Source organism: Neltuma alba, unplaced genomic scaffold (assembly GCF_004799145.2).
Source record: "Neltuma alba isolate B1F8T4 unplaced genomic scaffold, ASM479914v2 tig00003349_pilon, whole genome shotgun sequence".
Lineage (NCBI taxonomy): Eukaryota > Viridiplantae > Streptophyta > Magnoliopsida > Fabales > Fabaceae > Neltuma > Neltuma alba.
Genome location: NW_021633248.1, coordinates 65,989 through 84,811, shown reverse-complemented (window position 1 = coordinate 84,811; position 18,823 = coordinate 65,989). Strand labels below are relative to the sequence as shown.

At 37.3% G+C, this 18,823-nt stretch overlaps 1 protein-coding gene across 1 annotated transcript; it reads left to right on the top strand.

Annotated features, from left to right (window-relative positions):
* The first annotated feature begins 47 nt into the window (after positions 1 to 47).
* Positions 48 to 2,972, top strand: LOC114741325 (protein DETOXIFICATION 27-like). The gene is made up of 8 exons (XM_028929576.1): positions 48 to 407; positions 502 to 1,043; positions 1,143 to 1,229; positions 1,433 to 1,489; positions 1,915 to 2,153; positions 2,315 to 2,433; positions 2,583 to 2,672; positions 2,786 to 2,972. The coding sequence occupies exons 1-8, from the start codon at positions 72 to 74 to the stop codon at positions 2,870 to 2,872; spliced, it is 1,557 nt and encodes a 518-aa protein (XP_028785409.1). The 5' UTR covers positions 48 to 71; the 3' UTR covers positions 2,873 to 2,972.
* The last annotated feature ends 15,851 nt before the right edge of the window (positions 2,973 to 18,823 follow it).

The following is an 18,823-nucleotide window of genomic DNA, read 5'->3' as shown; positions in this document are numbered from 1 at the left end:
CATTTGACAATACCATAAATAGAAGGGGGTGGGTGTGTTTCGGTGATCGGAAAAAAAGAAAAAGCTCAAGGATGTCTTCTACCTGGAGCAGAGGAGACACATTTGAGGATGAAGCTAAACTTCCTTTACTGCAACACACTCCTCCGGCTTCCGGTGATACCCAGATAGTTCAAGCAGTGGAGGACGAGGAAGAAGATCATCCTCCTCACGATGAATCACTCACATCTCAGACCTTGCACGAATCCAAGAAGCTCTGGAAGATTGTGGGCCCCACCATCGTCTTCCGTATGGCTTCCTACTCCATGATCGTCGTCTCCCAGGCCTACGCCGGCCACATCGGCGATCTCGAGCTCGCTGCCATTTCCATCGGCTACAACGTCATCATGGGCTTGGATTTCGGCTTGTTGGTAACTTCTTTTCTTGCCCTCCTTTGTTGTCAGCTTCCCCTGTTTTCTTAACATATCTGAAATTTGAAAATCAAGTTTTCTTTGATTGGTTCAGTTGGGAATGGCCAGTGCATTGGAAACACTTTGTGGGCAAGCTTTTGGGGCTAAGAAATACCACATGTTGGGAGTGTACATGCAAAGATCGTGGGTTGTGTTAACGCTGTGCTGCATTTTCTCGTTACCTCTGTTTCTGTTCGCCTCTCCGATCATGAAGTTCTTGGGGGAGCCTACGTCGGTGTCCGAGCTTACCGGTGTCGTGGCTAATTGGATGATTCCCCTCCATTTTTGTTTTGCCTTCGTTTTCCCGTTGCAGAGATTCTTTCAATGTCAGACCAAGACCGTGGTCCCTGCTTGGGTTTCTCTGGTGGCTCTGGGACTTCATGTGTTCCTAACTTGGTTGTTCGTCGATGTCTTCAACTTCGGAGTGATCGGTGTCACTATCACTTTGTGTTTGGCGTGGTGGAATCTGGTGTTTGGATTAATGGGTTACATCGTTTGTGGTGGGTGTCCTTTGACGTGGACTGGTTTCTCGATTCAAGCTTTTTCTGGCCTCTGTGAATTTCTCAAGCTCTCTGCTTCTTCTGGGGTCATGCTCTGGTACTTGATTTCTCCCTTTTAGCAATTCGAATTTGCTTATAGTGAATACGAGTGGTTTATTCATATGTTTTGATCCATATGCTTCCGTGTCTTAAACAGCTTGGAGACATGGTACTACAGAATTTTGATCCTCATAGCTGGAACTTTGAACAACGCAGAGCTTACTCTAGATGCTCTATCCATCTGGTACAGAAACCGTCCGTGAACAATTATATTTTAGCATAACTTGCTTAATGTTTTCACTTTTTAGGAAGCATACCAGTCAAAACGGAAAGCTTTTTCTAGAGCCAAGAGTCAGATAGATATGTTTTAATTTTAGTTTACTTTTTCGAAAGGGTGTTGTTATCAATTTGTCAAGCTCACGATGACAATCTCATTACATTTTGCAGCATGTCCATTAATGGCTGGGAGATGATGATTCCCCTCGCTTTCTTTGCAGCCGCTGGGTAGGCACTCCTCCCGCAGTTACATCTTTTGTCTTTCGTTATTATTGTTCATTTTTCCTTCTTAGAAGCCTCTTTCTGGAAGATGTAGATCGATTTGTACTTTTTTCCCCAGAATGGAAAGTGGGGTGACTAAGTAGTAAATACCCACTTATTATCCTCACCTTTCGCTATTTGACTATTTGCTTCTGGGAAAAAGGCCAAAACTAGTAGATCTAACATGGAATCTTCAATAAATTCATGTTCCAGATAGTTACTTAGATCTGAGCATCTCAAAATTCACAGTAGCTCAGTTCATACTTATTCTCTTACGCCAACGTTGTTTATCCATAACATATATCCGTGCAATCTGCAGAATGAAAATCTATAATAAAGTTGAATACTATACAGTAATGAAATAGTTGGTGTTTCATTTGATTTGTTTGTAGAGTTCGGGTGGCGAATGAACTTGGAGCAGGGAATGGAAGAGGAGCCAAGTTCGCAACAAATGTATCCGTACTGACGTCCTTAGCCATTGGAGTGGTATTCTGGGTTCTGATAATGTTATTCGACTACCAAATTGCCAGCTTCTTCTCTTCCAGTGAATCTGTTCTGCAAGCAGTTTTAGATCTGAAGCTCCTCTTAGCTTTCACCGTGCTTCTCAACAGCGTTCAACCAGTTATCTCAGGTGACTTGTTTCTTCCATATTGAGCAAGCAGACAAAATATGACACCATTGAACAACATCAATTAGGAGGTTTCTCGGGATTTCGGGAGGCAGACATGAAGATAACTGTGGATTCTGAGAATGAATGGTTTGATGACACGTGTGTATGGTTGTGTCTGCCAGGTGTTGCTGTGGGATTGGGGTGGCAAACATACGTGGCTTACATAAACCTGGGCTGCTATTATTTGATCGGCCTTCCACTTGGATATCTCCTTGGCTTCCACTTCAACCTTGGCGTCCCGGTGGGTCATCATCATCTTCATCATCTCTCTCTCTCTCTCTCTCTATGCAAGAAATAAGCTCTAAATTCTAATATGCTTATTGCTTTGTGATCAAAGTTGAAACCTTTATTTGATGTGCAAGGTATTTAAAAGTAGTGTGTGAAATGCAGGGGATATGGAGTGGAATGTTGTGGGGTGGCACTGGGACTCAAACCCTATTGTTAGGCATCATGATCCTTCGCTGCAACTGGGAGAAAGAGGTAAGAACAAAGTCATATGCATCTGAGAAGAAGATGGATAACACTAATAAATAGAATGAAGTGAGATTTGTTATAATGGTCTTTTAATTTGTATGATGGAATTAATGTTGCAGGCGGAGAGAGCTAGGAGACACGTAGAGAAGTGGGATACCGAGAACAAGTTAGATCCTCCAACCTTGACATCGACCATCCACCACTGAATTTCTTTTTCTTTCTTTGTTGTTTTCCTTGCTTTGTCAACATTTCACATTATGTGAATTTAAGCAAACAAAAAATAATTTACATATATTATTCTTTTTATATTGCTAGGATGTTTGGAAACCCTCATAAGCATTAAAAAAAAAAAACTTTCACACAAATAAGATAAAACTCTTCTCACATACTCATATTAGACTTCGTAAAGTCACTTTTAAAAAGCTAATCCAAACACCCATAACTGTCTTGTTCTTTAATATAAAAACTAGTTGAGAGATTTATTTTGATCATAAATATAAAACTTTAATCTATTGTTTTTTAAATGTACAATTTTTTGCTAAAATTTTGAGGGGGTTTCAATTTTGCCAAGGGAGTAATATCCAATACATATGATTAAAATGAATATTTTAGAGAAATCAATATACTTTTGTTAAAAATAACTAACTTTAACTAATTCTATTAATTTCTACATATTAGTTTTCTAATTTTTATATTTAGGAGTAGATGGAATATTATTTCGTTTCAAAAAGATAAATGATAGATTGGGCTTGTTGTGGCTACAAGCGTGGTGGGGCCTGGAAAGCTTGAAACCATATATGCAAATGCAATTCATGAACATTGTGACACCCAGTTTCTTCTTGGATCTGCTAAATCGCATATTATTCCTTATGGCCCTCGCAGGGCAAACTTGGCATTTTGATTAGGCTTTGTTCGTCGCCATTATCATCAGCTAGAGTCTGCGTTTTATTGAGCTGGGCCATGATTGTACGTTCTGTATCACCAAAATTGGGCGTCAAGGACAAAAGTAGAAAACGATCTTGGACAAGGACCAGCGTACAAGCAGATGAAGCCAACCACACTCGATAGGAATCTCCATACTTTTTTAATTAAACTTCATGGAAAAAGATGGGAAAGCTCTGGGAAACGAAAGTACCTGGATATGGCTATGACTTTGCTTTCTGGGGATACCTAGCATAAACTATGCGCCAACTTTGACTAATCTAGCATTAGAATTAATCAGAAAATAAATAAAAACTTGGCACCTGAAGTTGGTGATGTGATAATATAAGGAAGATTAATAATTCGAAATCTACCGTAGTATCCCCTCCGTGGTACTAAATTATAAGGACCAGAAGGCACGTTTTGGCTAATGAAACGAAAGGAAGTTGCCCAGTCACTTTCCCAAGTCTCCTATGGGTCAACCAGAACATCATTGTAAAGTATGCTAATTAATTATCTGATGCGTGATTTTAGCTTCATACGTTGGACTATTGGATTCCATCTTTCATAATAAAGTCATGTTCACATTGTCGCGTGGTGACGCTCAGACAGAGATAATAATCTTAACTTTAGCAAAATGAAGATGGCTTCAACAAAAAGATGCCCAAAATGTTAAACACAACTTTTGAGATGAGAGGAATACAAAGTATGATTTCCCAACTTGTATCATAATTAGGTGGAGATAATCTTAGGGACCTCCGCTGCCATTACAGTGGTAGTTCCTTAATTTCAGCAGAAACATTCTCTACTTTCTCAAGTTGTCTTCCAAAGCGGAGCTTGCTGCATAACCTAGAATGTCAAAATATTCCCCAGCATAATCTCAAGATGCTATTCCTTATTTTGATCTGTACCACTTTTTGCTCACTCAGAACAACAATAGACAACAAGAAGTAACAGAAACTGTCACCTGCCAAATTGGACAAAAAAAAGAGCAAACTATTCAGCAAGATGATTTTGGCGAATGTTGTTTTAAGCTTTTGTTTGGCAAGTTTTACTAAACCCCTACTTTGCGCATTCTTCATTGTGATAATAATGCTTTGTTATGTTTGGCTAAATATATAAACATTTGTTGCCCTCTTGGGGGCATTAAATTATTGAGTCGGAGCACTAGTCTAATGTTCCAATATAAATATTCGTAGAACATGGCTTTTTATGTAGACGCTAATCAATCAATTAAAAATAAGAACAGCCGCCTTTGGATTCTCCTGTTCCAGTTAACACTTAACAGCTTCTTCATCTTTCAGCTAACAATCACTGAAGATTCTAACCTGGGATATTCCGCAGCACAATGCACCAGATTACAACATCTGAAAAAAGTACTAGTTATAGTAATTATTTACTGGTCTTCTACCCATCAGTGTTTGTATCATAATGAACATGCATTAACTCATTTTTCATGCTCTATTGTTGGGAATAAAATCTTATAATTCATCAGCGGGACCCATCAACCGCGGCAGACGTAGAGCAATTGAAGGTGTAGATGCTCCGGATTCAGGTGACCATCTATTAACGAATCTCAGATGTCGAAGCGCTCTTGTGAAGTTCCTCTCCGAGCTTAATAAATTCGAGTACTCTGTGGCTGACAAAGACACATAATTTAATGTCTTCAAGCTGATTTGTCTTCGAAGGATCGGCGACAGCGTGTTCATGAAAACCCACCATTCCAAATTCCTGCAAGGTTCAGGGCAGGGCGAATCTAAATTCACAAGCTCGAGACTTGATCTGAGCAGAGAAGACGAACCTAAATTCACAGGCCGGCATCTGAGAGTGGACAGAGAAGGAGAAGAGTGGATGGTAAGGGGAAGGGAAGACAGAAGCTGCGGCGCCTCCTCAAGTAAGCTGTCCCCATCAACGACGATGCCGTCTGGTTCGCCTCCGTCACGACGGCGCTGTTCCTGCCGGGAATCAGGACGGGGGCGACTACTCATGACCATGTAACATAGAACTGTCACACCCACACCAACCATGAAGTTCTTTTTTATGATACCGAGTACCAGACATATTAGAAGGAAATTGGACGAATCAAGCTTGAATCCTGGGTGTGCTTGTGTGGATAAGCTCAAGGACATCAAAGTAAACGCCTCAAAGTAAATCAGTCTCCATGTACTTCGGTGTCCCTTTTCCCCTGTCTCCCCCAGTTTACTTCGGTCTCCATAATAACAGTACAGAGAGGTCAGCGCCACAACAAAAAACCCCACCTCTGTTTTGGCTGTTCTCAAAGAACCCACCGAAAAATTCATTGGGAATCGAATCCTCATGTACTTTGCAGAAAGCATGAAGATGAAGAAGACGAATTTCACAATGCAGGACACGACGATCCTCAGCAAATTCCACTGCTCACACAGTTCTTGTAGCGGAGGCTCCCGAGCGATGCGGCTAAATCCCACCATACTTGACCCGAATCTCCGTAAACTAGCAGATACATTTGGGTTGATTACTATATTTGTAAAACGGGTGGGCATGGCGAAGTCTTCAAGTGAGTAAGAATAATAAGGGAACAAATCAGTGCTCTGAGATTTCGGGAGAGAGACGACTGATGCATCATAATGCGAAAAGATTAAGGCTTTAATAATTGAGATAACAAGTATAGGAAAACGCGTCTGAGCAGGTGGGAAAAAGAATCACGTTATCGGTCAAGTTCACACAAGTGCTGGGAAGCTAATCCTTATCGTACAAGCTTGGGTTTAAATTTTAAAACTACTTTTAAGATTTAAGGGGAATGAGAGTGGGGAAGTTTGGATGTTTCTGAGACGAAAGGTCCCTTTTGATCAATTAGCCTGCCGAGCTCAAGGAAATGAAGAATGGCATTACATTTTAGATCAAATTCCAGTCAAGCGATAAATGATGTTTAGCTTTGCATCAGCCCTCGGTCAAAGTTTGAAATTAGCATACCACGCTAGTTTAATTGTGACCTTTTAAAAAAGAAAAACCATTCTAATATGTCAACTTGCATTATCTTATGCCTATCATTATTGGATGGTAATCTATTCTCATCTGTATAAATAAAATGCGACGTCTACTTGATTCAAACTCCATTAATTTGGTGACAAATTCTTGTTCCCTTATCACCAAAAAAAAAAATCTTGTTCCCTTAATTTGTGCCACGTATGTAATATATACGGAGAGAAAGTATTGTAAAGGGGTCCAACTTCTGAATTTTTTTTTTTTCCGTTTCGGAACGATAACTAAAGAGCCGGTGGACATAAGGAATTTGGGGTGGATGAGAATGAGAGATCCGATTAATATTAATTCTTATGAGATTTTGGGAGCCATTGCAATCTGCAGATGAATGTTGGAAGAAGTTAGAGATGGGTCAAAAAAAGTGGAAATTAAAAGATCTAGACTTCATTCAATGTTGCCTGCGTAAACGAAGAAACTAGGACATCATATTGGTAACACAGGTCCTAATGTTCTTCTAGGAACATGATCGTGATGTTGACTATGGTTAGCATGGTTTTAAAAACATTTTGATTAACAACTTCTGCCAACCTCATGATGACGTCGACTTCTATTATTTAAAATATATATAATATGGGATTTATACTTGTTGGCGTAATATACCATTATTATACGTATCATTGTTATATAATTATGACTATTCTAATAATTAGACCATTATTGTTTGTTAATTACAGTGCAAAGGATGAAAATCATTTTCGCCCAAGGGTACGCTGAAAATTAATTAACGTCGCTGTCGCGTGGTAACTTTAGCTAAATGAGTCAGATATATTTTCCGGCGGTGTGAAATGAAAATGAGTTAAACGTGGTTTAATACTCACAATGATATAGTAGAGTTTAAGATTCAACTCTTATCCAACTCTTCATTATTGGTTTTTATTAGCAAAATATTTTAGAATCAGTGCAAATAATATATAATTCGATTTGTGAAAATAAGAATCAAAGCTTAAAAAATTGTCTTATTGCAGAGAATATATCTCAAGCAAATCATGAATTTCCTCAACGGCGGCAAATAATTGACCGCACACAAAAAGACACTGAGATCAAGTAAAAAGGAAACTAGTTACTACTTCCGGTTTTAATTATAAGAGCCAGTTGACTAATTTAAAGAGATTAAGAAAGTAAGTTGAGTTAGCTGTTTCTCCTAAATATGTGTTGTCTTTCTTAAAATATCCTTACTAATCAAGTGTATTGATTAGAACTATCGCTGTTAGAAAGATTATTTTAGAAAAAATGTATAAATATGATAGACAAAATGGATTGAGGCCTTATATTTAGGATTAAAATAAAAAATCAAACAGGGTCTTATATTAAGGACTGAGGTAGTAATTACTTGAGCTACAAAAAGAAAACGGACAATATGGAGGCCAACCTGCAAATCATCAAGAGGGAGCCCTGTCTCCATATATATCGTTCAAGAGTTTACAAGGACACGACAACATGTACTAGAGCTTATTTAACCTCACCATCGAAAGAAAAATCACTCTTGTTTCTTTCTATGTGTGGGCTTTAGTATTTGGTGTTTATTTACTTCTCAACGAACTAATCACGCAAACTGCTCCCTAATCAATTGCCGAAGTGTGTTACTTAAGCGATTATATATCAAAGGTATATTAAAAATCACAGAAGGATTCATCATGACATTTACAGAAAAAGAAACTGCAGGTTATTGTCGACTCCTCATGTAATTAAGTTGTCCGCCGACATAGCGTTCTCGGGTAGTTCCTGTTGCTGTCGAAGATCTGAGAGGTAACGGATACACATAACCACAAAGCATAGAAGTGCTGCACCCAGGCCACCCAGAAGGTTCTTTTCCATCACCCCCAGAACCAGACATCCTAGGAAGAAAAAGATTTTTTTTTTTGTGTTTAATATTGTTCCAAAGATTTTAAATTATAACAAAATTGTCCCCTGCATGTTAAAAATATTGACAATCAATATCACTATTTTAATAATCGATATTAAGTTTTTAACAGAAAGAAATAATAATACTACAATTTTAAACTTTTAGAGCAATATTGAAACTAAAAAAACTTTTAAGTTCATGGTGCTCTTAAGTAAAAAGTTTCGAAATAAATTTACACCTTAACCCAGGAAAATACGTCTAGCACTTCTACAAGTTGCAAGCATTTTTGGTACAAATAAAATTAGGCCGCTTGACTAACTCATTATTATTATTTACGTATGAGAATGAAGAGAGAAATCACCGTTTTGGCCCTAGGTTAGTTATGTGATAATATCTAATTAAAATTAAGAATTTGAAAATTGTGAAAATTGGAGAGGATGTGCCAAACGTTAAAATTAGATGGTACTATTGGTCAACAACAATTTGCGCCTTATAACTAACGGAAATTGAGTATAGTAGAAGGAGCTAATATCTCATAATATGGTGAATTAATATTTAAATTTCTATTAAAAGAGGTATTAATATTTAGTACGTGACAGTATCTCAAACACAATCATTTTAAATAAGAAAATATATTTGTGCCCAGCCAAAAAAAGAGAAGAAACAATTTATGCCTCATAGCGAGCCATCGCCTTTTGTGCTCCATGCACCGAATCCAGACGCGTGCATATCGGCATATGATTGGGACACAAATGGGCCATTTTGCTGTTTCGGGCCTTAGCTTCGTTAACCAAGGGGGAAAAAAAAGAAGGGCGCAGATAGGACCAAAACACACTGCTTGGACTGAATTGCACAGGCCGACGCTGAGTTGCTATTTATGGAGGGAACATTACATTGGGGTTCTACATAGGGATTCCAATTCTGAAAAAATCCCATGAAATATACAAAGGGTTTGATGTCCTTTTATCAAAATGCTCTTAATTAACATCCTCTGATGGCCGATTGGCCATGGTAGGGTTTGAGACCACTAGACTCATTTAAAAAGTACACGGTCGCAAAATAATATATATATATATATATATAATATTAGTGTTGTCAACTGCAAAACTTCAGTTGTTAATTCTAATATGATTTTGGCCAAAAAAAAAAAATCTAATATGATAGTTTTCAATAGAAAATTATGAACTTTAATATAAAAAAATCGACAACTAATCTTATAAGACTTAGTAATGATAAATTGCGGATTTCTTATGCTAAAGTTATTAATTTCCTGCATTCAAATTTTTAATCTTCCATTCACAACTGTCCCGCTAAAATTGATAACTTTAGTATAAGGAATTAACAACTGATCTTATGCATCCCACAAGATGATTTTGGCGAATGTTGTTTTAAGCTTTTGTTTGGCAACTTTTACTAAACCCCTACTTTGTGGATTCTTTACTGTGATAATAATGCTTTGTTATGTTTGGCTAAATATATAAACATTCGTTGCCCTCTTGAGGGCATTAAATTATTGTGTTGAAGCACTAGTGTATTGTTCCCATATAAACATTTGTAAAACATGGCTTTTTATGTAGACGCTAATCAATCAATTAAAAAAAAGAATAGCCGCCTTTGGATTCTCCCGTTCCAGTTAACACTTGACGGCTTCTTCATCTCTCAGCTAACAATCACTGAAGATTCTAACCTGGGATATTCCGTAGCACAATGCACCGGATTACGGCGTCTGAAAAAAGTACAAGTTCTAGTAATTGTTTACTGGTTTTCCATCCACAAGTGTTGGCATCATAATGAACATGGGTTCACTCATTTTCCACACTCCTATAAATAATAATTATTATTGTTTGGAATAAAATCATATAATTCATCATCGGGACCCATCAACTGCGGCGGACGCAGTCTGGATTCAGGTGACCATGAATTATGGAATCTCAGACGTCGAAGCGCTCTCGTGAAGTTCCTCTCCGAGCTTAACAGATTCAAGTACTCTGTGGCTGACAGAGACACATAATTTAATGTCGTCAAGCTGATTTGTCTTGGAAGGATCGACGACAGCGTGTTCCTAAAAACCCACCATTCCAAATTCCTGTAAGGTTCAGGGCAAGTCGTCTTCACAAGCTTGAGACTTGCTCTGCGCTGAGAAGACGAATCTAAATTCACAGGCCGGCGTCTGAGAGTGGAGAGAGAAGAAGAAGAAGAAGAATGGATGGTAAGGGGAAGGGAAGACAGAACCTGCGGCGCCTCCTCAAGTAAGCTGTCCCCAAGAACGACGATATCGTCTGATTCGCCTCCGCCACGACTGCGCTGTTCCTGCCGGGAACCAGAACAGGGGAGACTACTCATAGCCAGGTAACATAGAACTGCCACACCCACACCAATCATGAAGTTCTTTTTTATGATACCGAGAACCAGACATATTAGAAGGAAATTGGACGAATCAAGCTTGACTCCTGGATGTGCTTGTGTTGATAAGCTCAAGGACATCAAAGCAAATGCCACAAAGTAAATCAGTCTCAATGTACTCCGGTGTCCCTTTTCCTCTGTTCCCCCCAGTTTACTTCGGTCTCCATAATAACAGTACAGAGAGGTCAACGCCACAACAAAAAATCCCACCTCTGTTTTGGCCGTTCTCAAAGAACCCACGAAAAAGTTCATTGGGAATCGAATCCTGATGTACTTTGCAGAAAGCATGAAGATGAAGACGACGAATCTCACAATGCAGGACACGACGATCCTCAGCAAATTCCACTGCTCAAACTGTTCTTGGAGCGGAGGCCCCAGAGCGATGCGGCTAAATCCCACCATACTTGACCCGAATCTCCGTAAACTAGTAAATACGTTTGGGTTGACTACTATGTTTGTAAATCGGGTAGGCATGGCGAAGTCTTCAAGTGAGTAAGAGTAATGAGGGAACAAATCAGTGCTCTGAGATTTCGGGAGAGAGACGACTGATGCATCATAATGCGAAAAATTAAGACTTTATAATTGAGATAACAAGTATGTGAAAACGCGTTTTTGTGAGCAGGTGGGAAAAGAAATGACGTCATTGGTCACATTCACACAAGTTCTAGGAAGCTGATCATTATCGTACTAACTTGGGTTTAAACCCACTTTTAAGATTCCAGGCGAATGAAAGTCGGGAAGTTTGGATGTTTCTGAGATGGGCGTTCCTTTTGACCAATTAGCTTGCCGGGAAGGTGAACGGGTGACGGTTGGACCGGTCTGACCGTCCGGTCCGGTCCGGTCCGGTCCGGCCTTCAAACCATTGATTATATTAGATCAAATTCCAGTCAAGCGATAAATAATGTTTAGCTTTGCATCAGCCCCTGGTCAAAGTTTGAAATTAGCAATACTACGCTATCTTAATTGTGACCTCTTAAAAAAAAATCATTTTAATATCGTAACTTGCATTATCTTACCTCTACTGTTATTGGATGGTAATCTATTTTCATCCATGTAAATAAAATGCGACGTCTACTCGATTCAAACTCCATTAATTTGGTGAAAAATTCTTGTTCCCTTAATTTGTGCGAGGTATGTAATATACTCCTCTGATTCTTAATATAAGATGTAATTATTAAATTAATTTTATCCTAAATATAAGACCTATTTTTCATATTTATCAATTTTTATTAAATTACTCCTATGAATACTCCTTCAACCATAATCACGTAAGTAAGTGAAGGAGGATATTAAGAAAGATGGTTATGGTATTTTAAAAAAAATATGTCATATTTCTTATAATTAACTTACTTACCTAACTTTTTTAATTTAATCAAATTAGTTAAATAGGTCTTATATTAAGAACCGGAAAAGTATAAGGAGAGAGAGCATTATAAAAGGGTGCAACTTCTGAATTTTTTTTTTCCTTTTTGGAACGACAACTAAAGAGCCGGTGGGCATAATGAATTTGGGGTGGATGAGAATAAGAGATCCGATTAATATTAATTCTTACTCCCTCCGTTCCTTATTATAAGAGACAAATAACCGAAGTACGTTGATAAAAAAAACAGTTAAAGTTAGTTAACAACAATTAATGTATAAAAAGTATAATTTTTTTCCAAAAATGCCCTCATTAATAAGGAGAGAGAGCATGAGAGAGAACAATTAAATTATTAAAAGAAAGAGAAGTGGGAGGGGGAGAGAGTGTGAGTTGGAGATAATAAATATGGGTAAAATAGTAAATCAACACAAAAAAGTAGAGACAACTTGTAAGTGTCTCTTATATATAGGAACATGGCATAAGCATCAAGTGTCTCTTATAATAAGGAACGGAGGGAGTATTTTGGGAGCCATTGCAATCTGCAGATCAATGTTGGAAGAAGTCAGAGATAGTTCAAAAAAAAGTGGAACAGATGTAGACTTTCATTAAGTGTTGCTGCCTAGAGGAGGAAACTAGGACATTAATTATATTGGTAACACAAGTTCTAATGTTCTTCTAGGAACACGATTGAGATGTTGACTATGGTTAGCATGGTTTTAAAACATTTTGATTAACAACTTCTGCCACCCTCATGATGAGGGCGACTTCTGTTACTTAAAATATATATAATATGGGATTTATACTTGTTGGCGTAATATACCACTATTATACATATCATTGTTATATAACTCCGACTATTCTAATAATCAGACCATTATTGTTTATTAATTACAGTGCAAAGGATGAAAATAATTTTCGCCCAAGGGTACACTGAAAATTAATTAATGTCGCCGTTGTCGCGTGGCAACTTTAGCAAAATGGGTCAGTCATATTTTCCGGCGGTGTGAAATGAGAATGAATTAAACGTGGCTTAATACTCACAATGATATAGTAGTGTTTAAGATTCAACTCTTACCCACCTTATCATTATTGGTTTTTATTAGCAAAATATTTTAGAATTAGTCCAAATAATATATAATTATTCGATTTGCGAAAATAAGAATCAAATCTTAAAAAATTGTCTTATTGCAGAGAATATATCTCAAGCAAATCATGAATTTCCTCAACAACGGGTAATAATTGACCACACACAAAAAGACATTGACATCAAGTAAAAAGGAAACTAGTTAGTTACTTCAGCTACAAAAAGAAAAAGGACAATATTGAATATATAAAGAGTTGAAGATTCAAGCTTTACAAGGACATGACAACATATACTAGAGCTTACTTAATTTAACCATCGAAAGAAAAATCACTCTTGTTTGTCTCCAACAGCAAATCTATGTTTAGTATATGCCTATCTCTTTCTTCCTATGCGTGGCTTTATTATTTGGTGTTTATTTAGGTTTCAACGAACTAATCACGCACACTGGTCGCTAATTAATTGGCAAAGTCTGTTACTTGAGCGATTATATATTAAAGGTAAATTCAGAATCACAGAAGGATACATTATGACATTTACAGAAAAAGAAACCGCGGGTTGCATTGTCGTCTCCTCATGTAAGTTGTCCGCCGCCACAGCGTTCTCGTGTAGTTCCTGTTGCCGTCGAAAATCTGAGTAGTAGCGGATACTCATAACCACAAGGCATAGAAGTGCCACACCCAGACCAACCAGGAAGTTCTTTTTCATGACCCCCACAACTAGACATCCTAGGAAGAAATTGGACATGTCCACCTTGAATCCTGGTTGTACTTGAGTTGACAAGCTCATGGACATTAATGCAAATGACCCAAATGAAATCAGACTCAGTATACTCCCATGTCCTTTTCCTTTTCCCTCCATTTTCCTCTCTTTACCTCCGTCATCATAATATGAGTAGGGAGATGTGAACACCAGAACTGAAAGGCTTACCAGTACTTTCATCAAGAAAACCTTTGGGAATCGCCGCCGGATGTAGTTTGCATAGAGCATGAAAAGAGAGAACATGGAAGTCAAATTGCAGTACACGATGATCTTCAACAAATTCCACCGTCCAAACAGTTTTGGGAAAGAGGGCCCTAGAGCGAAACAGGTGAATCCGATTATACATGGGACTTGACGACGATATATGACAAGTGGATGGGCATCATGATGATGAACTTCAGGTGGATATATAGGTCAAATTAATCTTCTGAGATTTTGGGGAGACGCTAGCTGCGGGTGATGAATTGATGATAGAAGAATAAGCTAAGCTTGGAAAGACCAGACTAATAAAGGCAATCATGGGACCGTAAAGAACGCAAATAAAACACTCACTTTGCCAGGAAACTGCTTCGTGCACTTACATTGGTGACACAAGCTCCGGTCTTCTACTTCCAGGAGCTTGATTGTTATTTGACTTTGGAGGATGACATTTCAACAACTTGTAGGAACCTGGTGGCGGTGCTGCCTTTGGTTTCTTTTTTTTTTTTAAAAAAAAACCCCAAAAAACGTTTTAAAAGGAAAATAGGGTTGATATGTAAATTTGCTCAGAAAGTTTTCACTTAGAAGCTATGAGTATTCGGAATTTTTTTCTTTTTTGGTTTTAATATTGCTCCAAAGATTTAAAGTTATAACAATGTTATCCCATCAACATTAGTTTTTTAAAGGCAATGCTACAATTTTAAACCTTTGGGACGATATTGAAACAAAAAAAAAAAACAAATTTTCAGGTACCTGGTACTCTTAAGTAAAAACTTCCGAAATAAATTTACAGCCTGACCCAGGAAAATACTTCTACCACTTCTATAATTTGCAAAGCATTTTTCATACAAATAAAATTAGGCCACTTTGGAATAGGCTTGTATTAGTTTTATAAAATATTGAGTGAGTTTTTTGTGTGTGTTTTAAATGACATTTACTAACTCATTGTTACTATTTATGTATGAGAATGAAGAGGGAAATCACCGTTTTGGCTCTAGGTTAGTTATGTGATAATATATAATTAAAATTAATAATTTGAAAATTGTGAAAATTAGAGAGGATGTGCCAAATGTGAAAATTAGATGGTATTATTGGTCAACAACAATTTGTGTCTCATAACCAACAGAAATTAAGTCTAGCGAAAAGAGATAGCCTCTCACAATGTGATGAACTAATATTTAAATTTATACTAAAAGAAGTATTAATATTTAGTGTGTGATAGTATTTCAAACATAATCATTTCAAATAAGAAAAATATATTTGTGCCTAGCCCAAAAAGAGAAGAAACACTTTATGCCTCATAGCGAGGCATCGCTTTTTGTGCTCCATGCACCGAATCCAGACGTTCATATCGGCATATGATTGGGCCAAGACACAAATGGGCCATTTTGCTGTTTCGGGCCTTAGCTTCATAAACAAAAGGGGGAAAAAAATAAGGGCGCAGATAGGATCACCGCACACTGCTTGGACTGAAATGCACACGCCGACGTTATGGAGGGAAAATTACATTGGGTTCTGCACAAGGATCCTAACTCTGAAAAAATCCCATGAAATATGCAAAGGGTTTGATGTCCTTTTATCAAAATGCTCTTAATTAAAATCTTCTGATGGCCAATTGGCCATGGTAGGATTTGAGACCACTAGACTCATTTAAAAAGTACACGGTCACAAAATAACATATATATATATATATATATATAATAGTAGTGTTGTCAATTGCAAAACTTTCGTTGTTAATTCTAATATGATTTTGGCCAAAAAAATAATTCTAATATGATAGTTTTCAATAGAAAATTATGAACTTTAGTATAAAAAAATCGACAACTAATCTTATAAGACTTAGTAATGATAAATTGCGGATTTCTTATGCTAAAGTTATTAATTTCCTGCATTCAAATTTTTAATCTTCCATTCACAACTGTCCCACTAGAATTGATAACTTTAGTATAAGGAATTAACAACTAATCTTATGCATCTTCCTCTCTATACGACAACCCAAAAAAATAATCAATGAGGGTAAAATAAGAAACTAATCTAGAAATTTTGAGATGTCTTGCAAATTTTTTTATAAAAGAGACAAAGTAAAAATGACAATTGTTTCTCATAAAAAAAGACCGAGGGTCTCATCCTAAATATAAAATGTAATTTATAGTATGAATTACTCCTCTGTTCTTTATTATAATAGACGAATAACCGAATTATGTTGATAAAAAAAACAATTAAAATTAGTTAAGAACAATCAATGTATAAAAAGTACAATTTTTTTCAAGAATACCCTCATTAATAAGGAGAGAGAGCATGAGAGAAAACAATTAAATTATTAAAAGAATGAGAAGTGGAAGGGAGAGAGAGTGTGAATTGGAGACAATATATATGAGTAAAATAGAAAATCAACACACAAAAATAGAGACAACTTTTAAGTGTCTCTTATATATAGGAATATGCCATAAACATCAAATGTCTCTTATAATAGAAAACAGAAGGAGTACACTTTATAGGAAGAAGTTTTTACTTGGGAGCTGTGGGTATATAAAAGAATTTTAGTAGTAATGTTGCCTTGAAAGTTAGCAAAACGTAATAATATCACCTTGGCCGTTCTCTGACATTAAATGTTAATGACGCGTGGCACTCCCACATGACACTCAATATGCCACCTCATTGCCACGTGATTCCTCGGCCTCTCCACTTCACCATCACACTTCATCATCTTCATCTTCTTTCCGTCTACTTCACTTGTTCATCACTGACCAAACACTTAGGGTCCGTTTGGATTGGCGGTGGAAAAACTAGCTTATTTCTAATCTAACTTTAAAAAGTAAGATTAGGTAAAAATTAAATTAGGTAAGGAGAATTGTGTTTGGATTGGAGTTTAAAAAAATTAGTTTGTAAAAATGAGATTAGTAAAAGGTCGTTTGAATTATGATCGAGTAAAAATAAGTTTATTTGTAAAATTATCAAAATAGATGATTTTTAATAAATAATGAAACATGATTTTAAAAAATGATTTTACATAATACAATAAATTTGAATTAATTTAATATGAAGAAGTGAAATTTAATGAGTAAATTAAATTTAAAGCATTAGAGAAATAAAAAAAATTATTGTAAATATAATTTTTACTGGAGAGTGAATATGAAGACGTGTGCGCGCGCGCGCGTGTGTGAAGACTTGCGCTTGATTATTTGGCGAGGAGGCGATAGTGCTCATCCAGCGGCAAGGGGTCATGGGTAATGAGCTCTGGTAAAAAAAAAATGACAGTGAATAATGAGGGAATAATGGCAGGAGTGAGAGAAAAATAAAAAAATGATAATTCTGACACACACAGTCCATAAACCCTTCAAATAAGCTCCTTCCCATAGTTTAATTTTATTTTTTTTAGTAAAAACTGGATACAGAGCTAGATCAGCAAGTCAATACAAAACAAAGCAAAGAAGCTTAACCTCCTACGTCACCTTCCGCCTCTTAGTAAAAAGGGGCAGGTTGATCAAGGATCCTAAAAGAAGTATCAAGGCTATGGGACAGATTAGCTAGATAGTCAGCTAAATGGTTTTCCTCCCTATACACATGGTACAACAAAACCTTCCAGTTTTGGTTAACAATAATACGGGCATCATCAATGACATCCTCAAAAGGGTGTTGGTCATCACAACCTCTGGTGACTAGGTTGATTGCCTCTAAGCTATCAGAAAGGAGTGAGACTTCTCTGTAATTTTTGTTGCAGCACATGTTAAGGCCATAATAATGCCAATTACCTCTGCAATCGCAGGTGGAACATTAGTAAGCTTGCAGCTGAATCCACAGATCCAATTACCTGCTCCATCTCTTATGACTCCACCACATCCGCTTCTACCATCCTATAGTACCGATCCATCAACCTCCAGCCTGACCTCTCCGCCCACATCTCTATTGCTTTGCCTTTCATTTATTCCATTGAGGTTGTAAAACTGGCACTTTTCTAGTAGGTCTTGATCAAGCAAGCTCTAAAAAAGGTAGACATCCCATTGCTTGGACTATTAGTGCTTGTTGTATCAAAGAGCCGATTACACCTATCCACCCAAATATCCCAACAAATGTAACCAAAGAGGGTAGCCCAAGGAATTTTCTTAGTATGATTAGCTTCTGCTTCCTTTGTAAGATTCCATGTAACCCACTCCACTCCATGTTTAGAAAAGAAGCTTTCCCACATTGAGGGCTTGATTACAGATTTCTATCTTTCCTTAGCGTTGACACACTCACGAAGAAGGTGCATAGCTTTTTCTACTTGGTTGCACCCAAATGGATAGCTCTCATCTGGTTGAATTCCCCTGCTCGCTCTTAGTTGCGCCGTGTGAATTCTATTGTGGCAGAAGAGCCACAGAAAAGTTTTGATCTTCTCCGGAATTTTCCATCGCCATAGGTGTCTCCAAACGCTTTCCACTGGCTGGCTAGTACTTGCAGAAATAAAAGATTAGGCAGATTTAATAGTAAAGGTCCCGTCGGTGGACGGTTTCCAAGTAAATTTATCCTCTACTCTCTCCTCACGGGGTGGGTGCGCACTAGAGATCCGATCCACAATATGAGAGTGGAAC

Coding starts and splice junctions, on each gene's coding strand:
- LOC114741325 (XM_028929576.1), top strand. CDS start 72: ATGTCTTCTACCTGGAGCAGAGGAGACACATTTGAGGATGAAGCTAAA. Junction 1,230..1,432: donor CTAGATGCTCTATCCATCTG/GTACAGAAACCG, acceptor TACATTTTGCAG/CATGTCCATTAATGGCTGGG. Junction 2,154..2,314: donor CGTTCAACCAGTTATCTCAG/GTGACTTGTTTC, acceptor TGTGTCTGCCAG/GTGTTGCTGTGGGATTGGGG.